This window comes from Ceratotherium simum, chromosome 29 (assembly GCF_057802395.1).
Source record: "Ceratotherium simum simum isolate JZ-2026a chromosome 29, ASM5780239v1, whole genome shotgun sequence".
Taxonomy (NCBI): Eukaryota; Metazoa; Chordata; class Mammalia; order Perissodactyla; family Rhinocerotidae; genus Ceratotherium; species Ceratotherium simum.
The window spans coordinates 23,499,588-23,518,589 of record NC_141928.1 but is presented as its reverse complement, the minus strand read 5'-3'; the positions used below and the strand labels follow the sequence as shown (position 1 = coordinate 23,518,589).

General features: G+C 41.6%; 1 protein-coding gene across 1 annotated transcript in view; it reads left to right on the top strand.

Annotated features, from left to right (window-relative positions):
* The first annotated feature begins 3,205 nt into the window (after window positions 1-3,205).
* The window catches only part of HSDL2 (hydroxysteroid dehydrogenase like 2), a 68,489-nt gene continuing 52,692 nt past the window's right edge, over window positions 3,206-19,002 (top strand). The window contains exons 1-2 of the mRNA XM_087419290.1: window positions 3,206-3,315; window positions 18,328-18,491. Of these exons, the coding sequence (XP_087275416.1) occupies window positions 3,299-3,315; window positions 18,328-18,491 (181 nt within the window). The 5' untranslated portion in view covers window positions 3,206-3,298. The remainder of the gene's footprint in view (window positions 3,316-18,327; window positions 18,492-19,002) is intronic.

The following is a 19,002-nucleotide window of genomic DNA, read 5'->3' as shown; positions in this document are numbered from 1 at the left end:
AAAATCACAATGGCAAATTACAACACACTGAAGCAGTGTTTCCCAAAAGGTAGGTTATGATCCATTAATGAGTCATCAAAAAAACTTAGCAGGTTATGATCAACTGTTTTTTTAAAACAGGATAGGATATAGTAGATTCAAATAAAGTAGAATAAAAAACTGTGTGTGTACTGAGTCTGGATGAAAAACTTTTTTTGTTTTTTGAGGAAGATTGGCCCTGAGCTAACATCTGTTGCCAATCTTCCTCCTTTTTTCCGTTTTTCTCCCTAAAGCCGCAGTACATAATTGTAGGTCATAGTGGTACATCCTTCTAGTTGCTCTATGTGGGATGCCACCTCTGCATGGCTTGATGAGCAGTGTGCAGGTCTGCACCCAGGATCTGAACTGGTGAACCTGGGGCTACCAAGGCAGAGCACGTGAACTTAACTGCTACACCACTGGGCCTGCCCGGAAAAATATATTTTTTTATGTGGGTTGTGGTTAACAAATTTGAATGTTACTGCATTATACATTTTAAAAAAATATATTCTTATGCAAGATCAGGGTTAGAAGAGTCCTTATTTGATAATTTAAAACTACAGTTGTTTTCACCGTCATCTCTTTTGACATCTCAACTTAAGACAGCATTTTCAATCTCCTATGTATTTGAAAATTACTTAACACAGTATTGGAGAATTAAACTTGATAGACTTTATTTTATTTAATTTTTTAATTTATTTTAATTTTTATTTTTTGTGAGGAAGATCAGCCCTGAACTAACATCCATGCTAATTCTCCTCTTTTTGCTGAGGAAGATCAGCTCTGAGCTAACATCTATTGCCAATCCTCCTCTTTTTTCCCCAAAGCCCCAGTAGATAGTTGTATGTCATAGTTGCACATCCTTCTAGTTGCCGTAAGTGGGACGCTGCCTCAGCATGGCCAGAAAAGTGGTGCGTCGGTGCTTGCCCGGCATCCGAACACAGGCCGCCAGTAGCAGAGTGCACGCACTTAACCGATAAGCCATGAGGCTGGCCCTTGATAGACTTTAGAAGTCACAAAACAAGTGAAGATAAGTTTTACTATTTAGTGATAATATAAATAATAATACAAAATGAATTAGACCATCACATCCCATCTTAATGAATTAAAATATTATTTTAAGGGATTTAAATTTATACATTCTCTTATTTCCTCTTTATATAGAGAGGTGTCCTATAGAGAACCTCATGCTATTTTTGCCTCAATCCAAGTCAGATTATAATATTAATATCACAATATTGTAAATAAATTAACATTTTGCAGTATTACATAATTTTGGACCATACAATAACAGTGCCATCTGGTGGTTATTCTGAAGATGTTTTCATGTCTTGGGTATACATATGTCTAACAGTGGAATTGCTCTTCTGCATGTGGCTATCTGGTAGCTGGTAAATACGTTTAACTTTCTGAGGAACTGCAAAACTGTTTCCCAAAGTGACTGTGCCATTTTACATTCCCACCAGCAGTGTATGAGGATTACAATTTCTCCACATCCTGGCCAACACTTTCTATTTTCCATTATAGCCATCCTAGTGTGTGTAAAGACAAATCTCATTGTGGTTTTGATTTGCATTTTTCTTTTATTTATTTATTTTTACCCCCAAAGCCCCAGTAGATAGTTGTATGTCATAGCTGCACATCCTTCTAGTTGCTGTATGTGGGACGTGGCCTCAGCATGGCCAGAGGAGCCGTGCAGCGGTGCACTCCCAGGATCCGTCCCTGGGCCGCCAGCAGCGGGAGTGCACGCACTTAACTGCTAAGCCAAGGGGCCGGCCCTGATTTGCATTTTTCTAATAACTAATGCTGTAGGGCATCATTTCGTGTGCTTACTGGCCATCTGCATATCTTCTTTGGAGAAATGTCTATTCAGAACCTTAGCTCATTTTTTATTGGGTTGTTCACCTTTTTGTTGCTGAGTTATACGAGTTCTTTATATATTCTGGATACTAGACCTTATCAGGTGTATGATTTGCAAATATTTTCTCTCATTCTGTAGGTTGTCTTTTTCACTTTGAGTGGAGAGTAAGTTTTTTCATCTAACAGCCCCTATCAACACTCTTTCTAAAACAGCTAATATTTACAGCAGTCTAAAGAACACAATGGCTACTCCTCCTTCTTCCCACATGGGCAGAGACCTTGTCCTTTCTGTTCTGCTGTATCTCCAGTGACCTGCACGTAGTAGGTACTAATATTTGTTGAATAAATTCCTCGGGAGTCTCTAAGGACCATACAACGGACCGCAAATTTAAACGCCTATAGGAGACTGGCAAGTGATATAATGAATAAATAGAGCCACTTAGGACTTGTAATAAATGGGAGAGCCCACCTCCAGGCTTGTTTCTTTAACCAGTCCCCATATAACTACCTCATCACTTTGTTCTACCCCTTAAAAATAAAAAGCAATTTCTTCATGTCCCCCTAAAAATATGGCAGTCTTTAGTTCATTAGGGTAGCTGAGTTATGTTCAAGGATATTACCAAAAGCAAAACTGGATCCCACAGTTCACCTTATTCCAGCACTGAGTTTGGGAGCTTCTTCGCTGAGATGCCCTAAGAGTCGAAAAACCAGAGTTAACTATGAATTCTCAGGCGCGACTACTGCAAAGCGCTCTGATCTAGAAGCTGCCCCTCACCACAGGGCCACCTAGAGACGCGCGAGGTCGGGCCGTCTTTAGCCCCGTTACGGCGTTAGGGTGGGAGAGTGGAAGTGCGACGCCGGCCGGCTTCTGCCGAGGAAAAGCGTTACAAACGGGGACCTCCGAGGACCGCATGCAGCCCAGCAGGCGCCCAGCTTCGGCGTTGGAGAGAGATAAGACAGCTAAAGCACTCCCAGGTCAGAGTCGGCTGAGGAGAAGCGGCACCTCAGCCTTCAAGGTCCCTAGTGCAGGACTCAAACTGCCACCTCGCTGGCAAACAAACGCAAAAAAGGAGTACGTGGCGCCTGACGCGCCCAGTATGCTAGACGCCGGCGGGAGACCGATTGTCTTCGTACAGCCCCGCGAGAGGGGCGGGGCGGAGTTGTCTCTCACAGCGCTTGCGCAGAGAGACGAGGCAGTGGGGAGGCGGAAACTAGCGCCCAGTGCTAGGGAGGCCCACTGCGTGCGCAGGCGCACTCAGGACCTCCCGGTTATTCAAGCGCCCATTCCCGGCAGGCCTGGGGTGGAGTGTCGGGGCGGGGGGCGAGGCGTGGGGGCGAGGCTAAATGCGGAGAGACGGTCAGCTTGTCGCTGTCAGGTCGCTGTCGCTGTTGTCGCCACCGACTCTGATCTACGAAAGTCATGTTACCCAACACCGGGTAAGGGGATGGGGGATTGCGCGGCTGGGTGGGGCCGGAATGGATGGCCCGGGGGCCCGGCCCCCGCGGTGGGAGGGTTAATGAAGCTGCTGGGCGCGCTCTGGAAAGCTGGGCTGCGCTGCCTGCCGTGTTCTTAGAATCTGCGGTTAACGCGTGAAAAGTAACCCAAAGTTGTGTACTTCAGGGTGGCAGCCGTGTGAAAACCTCTTCCACAGGTAAAGGATCCAGAGCGGGTTACCCCGCAGTTCCCAGGGCGAGCCCTGCCTTGGGTTTAGCAGTCGCTGCGTGTCTTTTTGAAGACGCGCAAGTTCTAGGTGAAAGGTCACTGGAATACTCGTTCCCCCAGTAAGTCTCCACTTGTTCCCAACGCTCAATTCTGGAATAGTAAAATAATGGGGTGTTTAAAAAGTGATTTTAGGGGGCCGGCCCGGTGGCTTAGTGGTTAAGTGCAGGCACTTGCCTACTGGCGGTCTGAGTTCCGATCCGGGGTGTGCACGGAGGCACTGCTTCTCTGGCCCTGCTGAGGCTGTGTCCCACATACGGCAACTAGAAGGATGTGCAACTATGACATGCAACTATCTACTGGGGCTTTGGGGGAAAAAGGAGGAGGATTGGCAATAGATGTTAGCTCAGAGCCCATCTTCCTCAGCAAAAAAAAAGAGGAGGATTGGCATTGATGTTAGCTTAGGGCTGATCTTACACACACACACACACACACACACACAAAGAGTGATTTTAAGTTAGTAACAAACTAAACTAATCTTAATTTGGGGAGTGGATGTGTTTTTCACTTTGAAAAGATTTTTTTAAAATTTTTTTTTTTGTGAGGATCCGAACCCGGGCCACCAGTAGCCAAGCGTGTGCACTTAACCGCTAAGCCGTGGGGCCGGCCCTGAAAAGATTTTGAAATGCGGTAAAATACACATAAAATTTGCCATCTTAACGGTTTTTAAGTGTACAGTTCAGTTAAGTATATTCACACTGTTTTGCAGCCAATATCTAGAACTTTCTCAGCGTGCAAAACAAACTCTGTACCCATTAAACAGCTCCTCTTTTCCCCTTCCCCTCAGCTCTTGGCAACCACCGTTCTACTTTCTGTTTCTATAAAATATGGGTGTCTTGAGCTGAGTGGCATGTCCATTCTGTAATTGGCTTGAAACATACAGGCACATGACCAAAAAACTTAAATATCTCAAAAGGTCCTATGGAAAAAAGTGAGTTTCCTCATCCTTAACTTCCAGTCCTCTAGTTGCTCCCTGTTATGTTTCCACTCTCTGGTATGTTTCCAAAGCTATTCTGTGTGTTTATAAACATCTTATACACCACCCTAAGCACACCACTTTTTTTTTTTTTTTTTTTGGTGAGGAAGATTGGCCCTGAGCTAACATATCTTCCCAATCCTCCTCTTTTTGCTTGAGGAAGCTTGGCCCTGAGCTAACATCTGTGCCAGTCTTCCTCTAGTTTGTATGTGGGTCGCTGCCACCAGTGGTGTAGGTCCTGGCCACCAAAGCAGAGCACACTGAACTTAACCACTACACCACTGGGTGGGCCCCTGGGTTTTCCCATTTTTACCCAGTATGTCTTGGGACACACTTTTTCAGTACATCTAGATCTTCCTCTTTTTTAATGGTTATGTAGTAGTCTATTGATGTATCATTATTTAACCAGCTCCCTAATGTTGGATGTCAGATCATTTCTAGTTTTTTGTTATTCCATCTTTGCTGCAATGATTATTCTTGTATTAACCTGTTTGCACATATTTAAGTATATCTATATGATAAATTCCCAGAAGTGAAGCTGCTGGATCAAAGAGTATATACACTTTAAATTTTGATCGGTAATACTGATAGCACTCCAAAGAGATTGCACACCCAAAAGGATGAATGAGATTTCATAATCTAACATGTTGGCAAACAGCAAAATATTTGCTAATACAAGTGTTTGTTTTGATGATAAAAATCTAATTGGAGAAAAAAATTGACACCTCATTATAGTTAAAGTTTGCGTCATGAGTGAGGATGAGTATCTTTTTATGTTTAAAGCAGTAGTCCTCATCAGAGAGCATTTTGACCCCCATAGGACATTTGACAATATCTGGGGACATTTTTGATTGTCACAATTGGGGGAGTGCTACTGGCGTCTAATGGGTGGAGTCCAGGGATGCTGGTACACATCCTGTAACACACAAGATAGACCCCTCCAACAAAGAATTATCTAGTCCAAAATGTCAGTAGTGCAGAGATTGAGAAATCCTGGGTTAAAGCCATCTGTTTGTCTTTTTCTTTGCCTGGCTCGCAAATTAGGTTTTTGAACTCTGTGAGCTCGATTTTTAAAATTTTGTTCTATGTCATACGTGTTACAAATATTTTTCTCAGTGTTTTTCATTGCATCTTGACTTTCATTATACTACTTGTTTATCATGCGAAAATATGTTCTTATTGAGTCAGAGTTATCCTTTCTTTTAAGACTTTTGTGTTTTTGTGACAAACTTATAAGGTCATCTTAAACCACGATTTTTTTTTTAATTGGTAAGTATTCTAGTATTTTTATGGTTTCATTTTTTTGTACTCAGATTTTTTCATCTACCTGAGATGAAATACTGTTTTGGCATAGGAAGTGAGTTAGGAAGCCCACTTCATTTTGGTTCAGATGGCTGGGTGTACAGTTGTCTCAGCACCATTAACCAACTAGTTATCTTTTCCTTTCTGGTAGAAATTCCACCTCTATCATATACTGAATTCTTGTATGTATTATGTATAGGGGTCTGGTTTTTTTTTTTTTTTGCAGGGAAAGTTTCGCCCTGAGTTAACATCTGTTGCCAATCTTCCTCTCTCTCTCTCTTTTTTTTTTTTTTTGCCTCCCCAAAGCCCCAGTACGTAGTTGTATATTCTAGTTGTAAGTCCTGTGTGAGCCTCCACCACAGCATGGCTACTGACAGACGAGTGGTATGGTTCTGCGCCCAGGAACTGAACCCGGGGCTGCCAAAGCGAAGTGTGCCTGACTTTAACCACTAGGCCATCAGGGCTGGCTGAGGAGTCTGTTTCATGGTTTTTTTATTCTGTTACTTTGGTCTGTCTATTCATGCACTAGTACCAAACTATTTAAGTTACTCTAGTTTTATAAAATGTTTAAATATCTGGGAAGGCTAGTTCCTGCCTCATTTGGATTCTTTTTCAGAATTTTCCTGGTTATTCTTGGATGTTTATTTTTCCAAATGAACTTTATAATAGCTTGTATAGTTTTTTTTTAAGTGATTTTCTTTTTTAAAATAGTTAAAAATTTTGTCACCTCCACCCTGATTTTGAGGTACCAGAGAATTTTGGTAAATAGTAGTATAGGTTAACTCTTCATTAGCAAGTTTTAGCCATCTGCTGATGGCACTGAGAAATTTGGGACCTTTCTTTCTCACCTTCTGTACTCTGGTTGCAATGCTTTAGAGCTGGAGGAGTTCCTTAGTGGTGCAGACCTGGGCTTCAGGTTAAGAGAAGCAGCCTTTGCCTTTCTTTCCACCAGTGACTGAGACTCTGAGTAAGCAGAAAGATGTCCTTTATTCTACTGGGAATCAATCCAGCTGGACCAAAGGCAAAGCAATAGGGCTTGTTAAAGCAGTAGTTGGGACTTTTTAAAAAAATTTTTTTAGTAAGATTGGCTCTGAGCTAACATCTGTTGCCAGTCTTCCTCCTTTTTTCCTTTTTTCTCCACAAAGCCCCAGTAGATAGTTGTATGTCATAGTTGTACATCCTTCTAGTTGCTCTGCGTGGGATGCTGCCTCAACATGGCTTGATGGTCCACACCCAGGATCCGAATCGGTGAACCTCAGGCTGCTGAAGTGGAGCACGCAAACTCAACCACTGCACCACTGGGCCAGCCCCAGGACGTTTTCATCTAAATACTTACATTAAAAAAATTACTTTAATACTCTATGTATACTACCTTTTGTATTAAAAAAAGAGAAAATTACACGCACACAGAATATGTTTTGTATATATGAGTATGTATTTCTGCATTCTTGGAAAAAGAAATACAAGAAAGATAAGCCAGAAATTCAAGAAGCTGATTACCTGCAGCCAAGGGATTAGACTTCTTTGAGTATACATATTTATAAGGTTTTGGCTTTTAAAACATATATGCGTCTTACAACATCCCTCACCTTTGGTGAGGGAAAAGAGGTAAAGTCAAATGGAATGCCAACATAAACAAAGGAAATTAACTGTGTATCAAATTTATGACGTTAACATACAGAGAAAAAGAAATATGCAAATAAAATTTAAAATAGTAATTTGACTACATGCCTTTAGAGGGATTTGTTTTTGTTTTTTTTAAATTTTATTTATTTATTTATTTTTCCCCCAAAGCCCCAGTAGATAGTTGTATGTCATAGCTGCACATCCTTCTAGTTGCTGTATGTGGGATGTGGCCTCAGCATGGCTGGACAAGCAGTGTGTCTGTGCACGCCCGGGATCCGAACCCGGGCCGCCAGCAGCAGAGTGTGCGCACTTAACCACTAAGCCACGGGGCCGGCTCTAGAGGGATTTGTTCTAAAGACAAAAAGAAGTGCAAAGAAATCTTGAACTTTACTTAGTAGATTTATTATTGGGGGTGGTATTAGTGTAGAAATTTGAATACTATGGTGTCTTATAGTATATACCTACCTTTTGTTGGTGTGCTTCTTTAACAGAAGAACAGATAAAGATCCTTACTCTCCCCTTTGTCATTTTCTGTCCCCTAACCTGGCTCATGAGACTCTTGTCCTTTTTTTTCTAGAAAACCATGTCTCTGTCAGCATCCCATCCTTGTCACCAAAACTGTCAAGGTCTGGGATTTCTATTTATCGTGTTTAACCTAGAAATTTTAACATGTATATAACTTACCAATGTCTAAAGTAAATAAAATTTTACCGTTTTCCCAAATAATACAAGACAAGTTAACAATACTAGAAAAGTTAAACTCCAATCACGCCATTTTCAACTTGTGTGTGTGTAACAATGTATTTTAAAGATTTTATTTATTCATTTTTTTCCCCCCAAAGCCCCAGTAGATAGCTGTATGTCATAGGTTCACATCCTTCTAGTTGCTGCACGTGGGACTCGGCCTCACGTTGGACGGAGAAGCGGTGCCCTGGGGCGCGCCCGGGATCCGAACCCGGGCTGCCAGCATCAGAGCGCGCGCACTTAACCGCTAAGCCACGGAGCCGGCCCAGTAACAATGTATTTTAATTCTATCTTTTTTAACGCAACAAATATTATTATTTACATTATTACTAATTATTATTGTAAATACTTTTTTAGATTTCTGTACTTAACTTACAGATATCTTTCGTTTTTATTTCTTCTTGTACCTCAGATTTTCCATCTGGAATACTTTTCTTCTTTCTTTAGTAAATGAGAAAGAAAAAAAGCATGAGAAAGAAAGAACAAATTTTTGGATTGGAATGAAAGAAACAATGCTGTCATTATTTGCAGATAATATGATTATCTACAGAGAAAGCCAAAATAATGTATATCTAAATTATTAGATTTAATGAGAGTTTGACAAAACAACAACAAACACACACACAGAGACAGAGATTGGATTGGTGGTTACCAGAGGGGAGGAGGGGAGGGAGGAGGGCGAAAGGGATGATTAGGCACATGTATGTGATGATGGATTGTAATTAGTATTTGGGTGGTGAACATGATGTAATCGATGCAGAAATAGAAGTATAATGATGTATGCCTGAAGTTTATATAATATTACAAACTGTTGTTACTGCAATAAAAAAATAAATTAACAAAATAATAATAAGAGTTTGACAAATTTTCAGAATACAAAAGTCAATGAGGAAAATTATATTTCTGCACACAAGTAAAAATCTGCAATAAATAGAGAATAATAACAATAAAAATGAGAAGTTCAAAATCCAGAATATGGGCTAGACTACAAGACAGATGATCTGTACTCTTCAACAAATAAATGGCATTAAGAAAATGGAAGGGGTGCTGTTACAGATTAAAAGAGACTTATACAATAGGGTGCGGCCTCATGGCTTAGTGGTTAAGTACGCACGCTCCGCTGCTGGCGGCCCGGGTTCGGATCCCAGGCACCCACCAATGCACCGCTTGTCGGGCCATGCTGAGGCGGCGTCCCACATACAGCAACTAGAAGGATATGCAGCTATGACATAGAACTATCTACTGGGGCTTTGGGGAGAAAAAGGGGAAAAACAGGAGGAGGATTGGCAAGAGATGTTAGCTTAGGGCCCGTCTTCCTCAGCAAAAAGAGGAGGATTGGCATGGATGTTAGCTCAGGGCTGATCTTCCTCACAAAAAACAAGAAAAAGAGACTTGTACAATATAACAACTAAATGCAATGTGAGGTCCTTATGATACCGAACAAGGGCTCGATCTTGCTCGATCTGTTTGCCACAAGATAAAAGGCCAAGCAGGCGGTGGTAGAGAAAGAACTTGAATAAGCGATAAGCTAGCATATCAGAAGATGGTGGACTATTGTCTTAAAAAAACCCATCTTAAAGGGAAACTGATTTGGAAATGACTTATATAAGGCAAACAGCTTTGGGGAGGGGGCTCAGAAATGTCAGGAGATGGATGACTGCGGAATATTGAGTGCTTCTCCGTAGCAGATCTGCTGAATGCAGCATTTCTGAGGAATCTAAGAAAACCTTGGTTACTTGTTTATCTGGGCCAGAAGGAAAAGTTTGGGCAGAGGACAGGTTATTCTTTCTACCAGTCACAGAGCAGCTTGCTTATGTGCAGTTCTTTTTTTTTTTTTTTTTGGTGAGGAATATTAACCCTGAGCTAATATCTGTTGCCAATCCTCCTCTTTTTGCTGAGGAAGACTGGCCCTGAGCTAACATCCATGCCCATCTTCCTCTACTTTATATGGGATGCCGCCACAGCACGGCCTGACAAGCAGTGCATCGGTGCACGCCCAAGATCTGAACCCTGGGCCACCACCCCGGAGTGTGCGCACTTAACCACTACGCCACCAGGCCAGTCCAGCTTATGTGCAGTTCTAAGCATTTTTTCAAAACATATTGTGAGATGGGCTGGCCCCATGGCTTAGCGGTTAAGTGCGTGTGCTCCGCTATTGGTGGCCCGGGTTCGGATCCTGGGTGCGCAACCGATGCACTGCTTCTCCGGCCATGCTGAGGCTGCGTCCCACATACAGCAACTACAAGGATATGCAGCTATGACATACAACTATCTACTGGGGCTTTGGGGGAAAAAATAAATAAATAAATAAATAAATTCAAAACACATTGTGAGAATAAGACGGGGAGGGGGTGCATGTGGCCTAGGGGCTGAAGTTCAAAAGTCTTCTGTGCAGGGGCAACTGCTTAATGCTCCTGTGAGATGCTTAGTTAGGCTGAGGGCTGTCAGTAAGCTACTCTCTTTATCAGGGGTCCTCCTGCTGTTCTGCAAAGCAACCTCAGAAACTTTAGTTACTTTGTTTCCCATGTTAACTTTGAGGGTACAGGCACTGTTTCATCCTAATCTGGGGAAACTTGAACTCCTTGGTCCTTGGTGTCACTTACAAGATCCTGATTTGATCAAACCAACTGTAAAAAGACTTTTTTTTTTTGCTGAGGAAGATTCGCCCTGAGCTAACATCTGTTGCCATTCTTCCTCTTTCTGTATGTGAGCCACCGCCACAGCATGGCCACTGACAGATGAGTGGTGTAGGTCCACACCCAGGAACTGAACGTGGACCACCAAAGTGGAGTACGCCAAACTTAACCACTAGGCCACTGGGGCTGGCCCCTAAAAAGACATTTTTGAGATAGTTATAAAACTTAGAAAATGGATAGGCGGGCCGGCCCCGTGGCTTAGCGGTTAAATGCGCGCGCTCCGCTGTTGGCGGCCCGGGTTCGGATCCCGGGCGCGCACCGACACACCGCTTCTCCGGCCATGCTGAGGCCGCGTCCCACATACAGCAACTAGAATGGATGTGCAACTACGACATACAACTATCTGCTGGGGCTTTGGGGGAAAAATAAATAAATAAAATCTTTAAAAAAAAAAAAAAAGAAAATGGATAGGCACTAGATGATATTGAGGAATTATTGTTAATTTTCTTAGTTGTAGTAGTGAAATTGTTATGTAAAAAGTTAGAGATGTGTATTGAAGCATTTATGGGTGAAATATGACCTCTGAGATTTGCTTTCTGATAATCACTTTCAAAATTTTGGTAATTGTTGAATTGTTAAATAAACATGGGAGGTTATTATACTATTTTCTGTATGTTTGAATATATTTGAAAATTTCATAATAAAAACTTAAAAATGGTCTTTAAGTGTCTTTGCACTGATTGTTTATTAGTTGCAAGGGAAAGAATAGTAATTATACAGTGGAGATATCTGATAACACTATGATTGGATGATCAAAATTAACATTACCATGAGTATAGATGGATATCATGTACTTCCAGGTGTGAAATAAATAGAGAGCGATACCATGTTCATGGATTGATGCACTCAGTGTCATGAAGTTGTCAATTCTTCCCATATTGAATAATAGATTCAGTACATCTTATATCGAAATTCCAACTGAATTTGCTTGTGTAGTTAGATAATCTGATTCTAAAATACATGTGGAAAAGCAGAGGTCCACATATAGCCAAGAAACTCTTGAAGAAGAACAAATTGAAAGTATTTGCCGGGCCGGCTCCGTGGCTTAGCGGTTAAGTGCGCGCGCTCTGATGCTGGCGGCCCGGGTTCGGATCCCGGGAGTGCCCCGAGGCACCACTTCTCCGTCCAACGCGAGGCCGAGTCCCACGTACAGCAACTAGAAGGATGTGAACCTATGACATACAACTCTCTACTGGGGCTTTGGGGGGAAAAAACTGAATAAATAAAATCTTTAAAAAAAAAAAAAAAAAGAAAGTATTTGCCTTATCAATTATCAAGTCTGGTAGTGTTATAATTAAGATAGTGCAATTCATGTAGACCAATGGAACAGAATAGAGAGCCTAGAAACGTCTGTTTATGGAGACTCAGTCTATGACAAAGCCTATTGAAGATCTGTAGGAAAGATGGGCTCTTCAGACTGGGACAGTTGGTTATCTATATGGGAAAAAAATATAATTGATCCATACCTCAATTCATGCACAAAAATTAATTCCAGGTAGATGAAAGACTAAAATTTAAAAGATAAACCATAAAATTTTTGAAAGAAAAATTAATACAGTTGTGATTAGGGAAGGATTTCTTTTTTCTTTTTTTGTGATGGAGATCAGCCCTGAGCTAACGTCCGATGCCCATCCTCCTCTATTTTTGCCGAGAAAGATTGGCCCTGGGCTAACATCTGTGCCCAACTTCCTCTACTTTATACGGGACGCCGCCACAGCATGGCGTGACAAGCGGTGCGTCAGTGCGCGCCTGGGATCCGAACCCGTGAACCCCTGGCCACTGAAGCAGAGCACGCACGCTTAATTGCTTGCGCCACCAGGCCAGCCCCAGGGAAGAATTTCTTAACCCCAAAAGCACTGGCTGTTAAATTCACAAATTCTGCTACAAGAAAATGAAGAATTTCTGCTCATCAAAAGATACTATAAAGATAGTGAAAAGGCAAGCCACAAACGAGAAGATATTTTAAATATATGTAACTTATAGACTTTTATGAGTCATTACAAAAAAAGTTAACCATGTAGAAAGATGAGCAAAACAAATTAATAGGAATTACACAGAAGAAGGAATATAAGTGACTATGAACATATGGAAATATATTCAACCTTATTAGTAATCAGACAAATGCAAATTAAAACCACGTTGAGATACCATTTCATATCTACCAGATTGACAAAAATTTTATATGTCTGATATCTAGTGTTGGGGAGCTGTGGAGCTCTGGGAAGTCTTATACATTGCTGCTGGTAGGAATATTAACCACTTTGGAAAGAGGTTTGGCATTATTTGGGAAAGTTGAATGTATGTTTCAGTTATCTATTGCTGTGTAAGAGAACACTTCAAAACATAATGGTTTACAACAACAATGATTGATTATTATCCACAGTTCTTTGGGTTGACTGGGGTCTCTTCTGCTCTACATACTCTTAAGTTGAGGTCATTCGTATGGCTGCATTTAGCTGGGTCTGAAATGTCCTAAATGGCTTCTCACCCTCCAGGGCCTCTCTCACATGGCCTCTCATCATTTGGTTATCTGTCCCTCTTCTTTGCAGCATGGCATGTGGCTTCCAAGAAAGAGAAAGTGGAAGCCGCCAGCCATCTTTATAGCCTGGGCTTGGAAATCCCAGAATATCACTTGCGTCACATTCTATTGCTTGAGAAAGTCTTAAGGCTAACCCAGACTCAAGGGGAAGGGGAAAATATACTCCTTCTCTTGATGGAAAGAATGCCGAAGGATTTGTGACTATGTTTAATCTACAACAATATCCTGTAATCCAGCAGTTTCACCAGTAGGTATTTGCCCTAGAAAAACCCTTGCACATGTGATTAGAAGAAGTGTACCAGAATATTTTTAGTAACATTGTTCGTAATAGGAAAAAACAACAACTGGAAACCATCCCAAAAGTCCATAAACAGTAGACTGAGTAAATAATTTATAGTATGTTAATATGTGGAATGTTGTATATTAATTAAAATACGTGTAGCTGTGTGCACCAACATGGATAAATCTCCATGTTTTGTGAAAGAAGCGAATCATAGAATAACATATACTGTATGAATCTGTTATATAAAGTTCAAAATTAGGCAAAAAATAAACAGCATATTGTTTAGACCATAGTTAGGCAAACTTTTTCTTTTCTTTTTTTTTTTTTTTTAAGATTTTATTTTTTCCCCCCAAAGCCCCAGTAGATAGTTGTATGTCATAGCTGCACATCCTTCTAGTTGCTGTATGTGGGACTCGGCCTCAGGATGGACGGAGAAGTGGTGCCTCGATGCACACCCGGGATCCGAACCCGGGCCACCAGCATCGCAGCACGCGCACTTAACCACCAAGCCACAGGGCCGGCCCAAGCAAACTTTTTCTGTAAAGGGCCAGATCGTAAATATTTTAGGCTTTATGAGCAAGAGCCAAAATTGGAGATGCTATGTAGGTATAACAGATGTATATATAATATCATATATATATGAGATGTATGTATAGCAAGAGAAAAACCAGTTTCCACAATATTTTTTATTGGTGAAATTCAAAATAATTAAGTACAATTTTTTTGTAATACAGATCTACTAATGAGAAGAATGAAATTTTTTTGAGGGGGAAGGGGAAGGGTGTATTAGTTTCCTGAGGCTGTCATAACAAAGTACCACAAATTGAGTGGCTTCAAACAGAAATTTATTCTCTCTCAGTTCTGGAGGCTAGAAGTCTGAAATCAGGGTGTCAGCAGGGCCATGCTCCCTCTGATATTCTGGGTAGAATTGTTCCTTGCCTCTTCCTTGCTTCTGATGATGGCTGGCGATTCTTGGCATTCTTAGCTTGCATCTGCATTACTCCAGTCTCTGCCTCTGTCATCACATGGTATTCTCCCTGTGTGTTTGTCTTCACATAGTCTTCCTTCATCTTATAAAGACACCAGTCATGTTGGATTAAGGGCCCACCCTCCTCCAGTATGACCTCATTTTAACTAATGACATCTGAGGCACTGGAGGTTAGAGCTTCAACACATCCTTTTGGTGATGCAGTTCAATCCATAACAGGGAAATAATGTTTCGCTTAATTGGGGTTCAAAGTTAGTGTTCCCTATCATCAAATTGATCATAAACGTTCATTTGTAAAAACGATTCTTAGCTCTAGGACTATCCACAAACAGATGGAGGGTCAGATTTGACCCCTGGCTTAGACATAGATATATAGGTATTAGGAATAGTAAAAAAACAAGGGAATGAGTAATAATACTTAAAGTAGTTGTTACTTTGTGGGGGAGGGGAGGAAGAAGGAGGATTGAGTTAGGAATAGACAGCTGGCTCTGGGGTACTGATAATATTCTATTTTTTTGTGTTCATTTTATTTTGTTCTTTAAACTATACACATTAGTTTATATGCTTTTTGTATGTTTGCTATATTTCATTAAAAATAGTCGCCACCTCTCTGTTTCTTCTCCACTCCACTTCTTTCTTACCAAACCAGTTATTCTTTTTTTTTTTTTTTTTAAAGATTTTATTTATTTTATTTTTTTCCCTCCAAAGCCCCAGTAGATAGTTGTATGTCATAGCTGCACATCCTTCTAGTTGCTGTATGTGGGACTCGGCCTCAGGATGGACGGAGAAGTGGTGCCTCGATGCACACCCGGGATCCGAACCCGGGTCACCAGCATCGCAGCGCGTGCACTTAACCACCAAGCCACAGGGCCGGCCCCCAAACCAGTTATTCTTTTCTAAAACCCTTCTCTCAGGGCTGGCCCAGTGGCATAGCAGTTAAGCGCACGCGCTTCACTGCTGGAGGCCCGGGGTTCAGATCCTGGGCGCGCACCAATGCACTGCTTGTCAGGCCATGCTGTGGTGGCGTCCCATATAAAGTGGAGGAATATGGGCACAGATGTTAGCCCAGGGCCAGTCTTCCTCAGCAAAAAGAGGAGGATTGGCATGGATGTTAGCTCAGGGCTGATCTTCCTCACACACGTACACAAAAAGCCCTTCTCTCACTGCCACCTCTGATCTCTTCCTTCCGGAGTGTAATCATCTGGATCTTGGCAAGTGCCTCATGTTCTTTTGTTAACAAGCCTGTCTCTGGTTACTGTCCCCTTTTCTCGTTGTCATTGTCACTTTTGCTGTACTATCTTCATGCTTCTCCTTAGACAACCTTTTTTATTTTCCTTTAGAAAGTAAACAAGAAAGTGGGTTTTCCTCCCTATTATCTGACTTTAGTTTAGGTCTTTCTTTCTCACCTAACAACTGAGTAAGTAGAAAGTTTAAAGTTAAGGTGGATGGGGGCCGGCCCTGTGGCTTAGCGGTTAAGTGCACATGCTCCGCTACTGGTGGCCCGGGTTCGGAACCTGGGCGTACACCCACCCACCGCTTGTCCGGCCATGCTGAGCCTGCGTCCCACGTACAGTAGCTAGAAGGATGTGCAACTATGACATACAACTGGAGCCTTGGGGAAAAAAAGGAGGAGGATTGGCAATAGATGTTAGCTCAGAGCTGGTCTTCCTCAGCAAAAAGAGGAGGACTGGCATGGATGTTAGCTCAGGGCTGATCTCCCTCACAAAATAAATAAATAAATAAATAAATAAATAAAAATTTAAATAAATAAATAAATAAAGTTAAGGTGGATGGATGTAAAGAATGAATGGGCTCAGAGAACTTTCCTTAGTACTTTTGGGTCAGAGAATCTTTTGATGAGTACCCTGAACTCTTTGCCAGCCTTCTGGGTTTGTCTGTTTAACAGCTTTATTGAGATGTAATTCACACACTGCACACCTCATAATTCATCCATTTAAAGTATACAATTCAGTGGCTTTTAGTATATTCACAGAGTTGTGCAACCATCACCACAATCCATTTTAAAACCTTTTCATCATCCCCAAAAGAAACCCCATACCCCTCAGCTGTCAACCCCTCAACCCCCAACCTGCACCCCCGTCCCTGGGCAACCACTAATCCTTGTGTCTCTATAGATTTGCCTGTTCTGGACATTCCATATACATGGAATCATATACTATATTGTCCTTTGTGACTGGCTTCTTTCACATCACATCATGTTTTCCAGGTTCATCCATGTAGCACAGATCAGTACTTCATTCCTTTGTATTGCTAAATATATCCCATTGTATGGATATACCACAGTTTATTTATCCACTCATCAGTTGATGGACATTTATTTTTTCCACTCTGGCTATTATGAGCAATGAGCAGCATCGATTAAACAATTATTTGCTTTTAGATAATTTCTTTTAAGTGATATGTATTCATTGTAGAAATTTGAAAAATCCTGAAGAATATGATAAAATTTATTCATAATCCCGCCACTCAAAAATAAACTTTAACACTTTTTCTTCTTTTTTTTTTTGTGAGGAAGATCAGCCCTGAGCTAACATCCATGCCAATCCTCCTCTTTTTGCTGAGGAAGACTAGCCCTGGGCTAACATCCATGCCCATCTTCCTCTACTTTATGTGGGATGCGGCCACAGCACGACCTGACAAGCAGTGCGTTGGTGCGTGCTCAGGATCTGAACCCAGGCCGCCAGCAGCAGAGCACGTGCACTTAACCGCTATGCCATGGAGCTGGCCCCTAACACTTTTTCTGTGGGGAATAAAAGGCATGTTTATGTAGTTTATTAATTCCTCATTTCTCTTTAAGATTGACTTCTCATTTCAGCAGATTTTGTTTGCCAAATCACAGCAAGACTGGCCAACTGCAGGGCCGGCCCCGTGGCTTAGCAGTTGGGTGCACGCACTCTGCTGGTGGCTGCCCGGGTTCAAATCCCGGGCGCACACCCACGCACCGCTTCTCTGGCCGTGCTGAGGCCGTGTCCCATATACAGCAACTAGAAGGATGTGCAACTATGACATACAACTATCTACTGGGGCTTTGGGGGAAAAATAAATTAAAAAAAAAAAAATTAAGACTGGCCAACTGCAGTTGTAATAAATAATTTATAAATCATACGATGTGAGCCAGCCCTGATGGCCTAGAGGTTAAAGTTCAGCGCACTCTGCTTTGGCAGCCCAAGTTCAGTTACCGGGTGTGGAATCATACTACTCCTCTGTCAGTAGCCATGCTGTGGCTGCGGCTCACACAGAAGAACCAGAAGAACTTGCAACTATACACAACTATGTACTGGGGCTGTTGGGGGAAAAAAGAAGAAAGAAAAAGAAAGGAGGAAGATTGGCAACAGATATTAACTTAGGGCGAATCTTCCCCTGCAAAAAAAAAAAAAATCTTATGATGGGAGTACAGTAGAGTTATTAGCTATCAGATAGGGAGGGAGGAGAGTTTAGAGAAAGTTTTGAAGAGGAGGAAGCGTATATATTGTGAAAATGTGCATGCGTTCCTGATACTGGGAAGAAAATAAAACATTGAGGTTTCTAATAAGGTCGCATTTGTTCTGTTGTAGGAAGCTAGCAGGATGTACGGTTTTTATCACCGGAGCAAGCCGTGGCATTGGCAAAGCTATTGCATTGAAAGCTGCAAAGGATGGAGCAAATATTGTCATTGCTGCGAAGACCACCCATACACACCCCAAACTTTCAGGCACAATCTATACTGCTGCTGAAGAAAGTGAGTGAGTGTGACAATGCCATTTCATGAAATGTCCTCACCGTGGTTTTGACTTGTAGAGAATTTGCTGGAGAGTTTAATTATAGCTATTTGAAAGCTAAAGATAATTTTATCTGGCTAAAGAAGTATTTTGTCACCTTAGAGTAGTGATTTGGATGCATTTTTCTTCTCCAGCACTTTTGAGTGATATGAGAGACTCCCATTAAAAATCGTGTCTCACAAGGGCCGTGGTTCTTGGATGGGAGCAGAGAATGGGGAAGTGGAAGTGGAGAGGAGATATTTGAGAGGTGGATGATGTGAACACTTTAAAAAGCTCTCCATGTTATTTATTCTCTGCACAGTTCTCAAGTCATTACTTTAATACTTTCAGTTCTCAAATAATTATCGAGTACTAATATTTCAGGCATTGTTCGAGGCACAGTACCAGGAAGGATGGTTTAAAATTTCAACTTCAGTTGATATTTCTAGTTTTGTTAGTTATGTTAATAGCATTGTGGTTATGTTAGGGGAA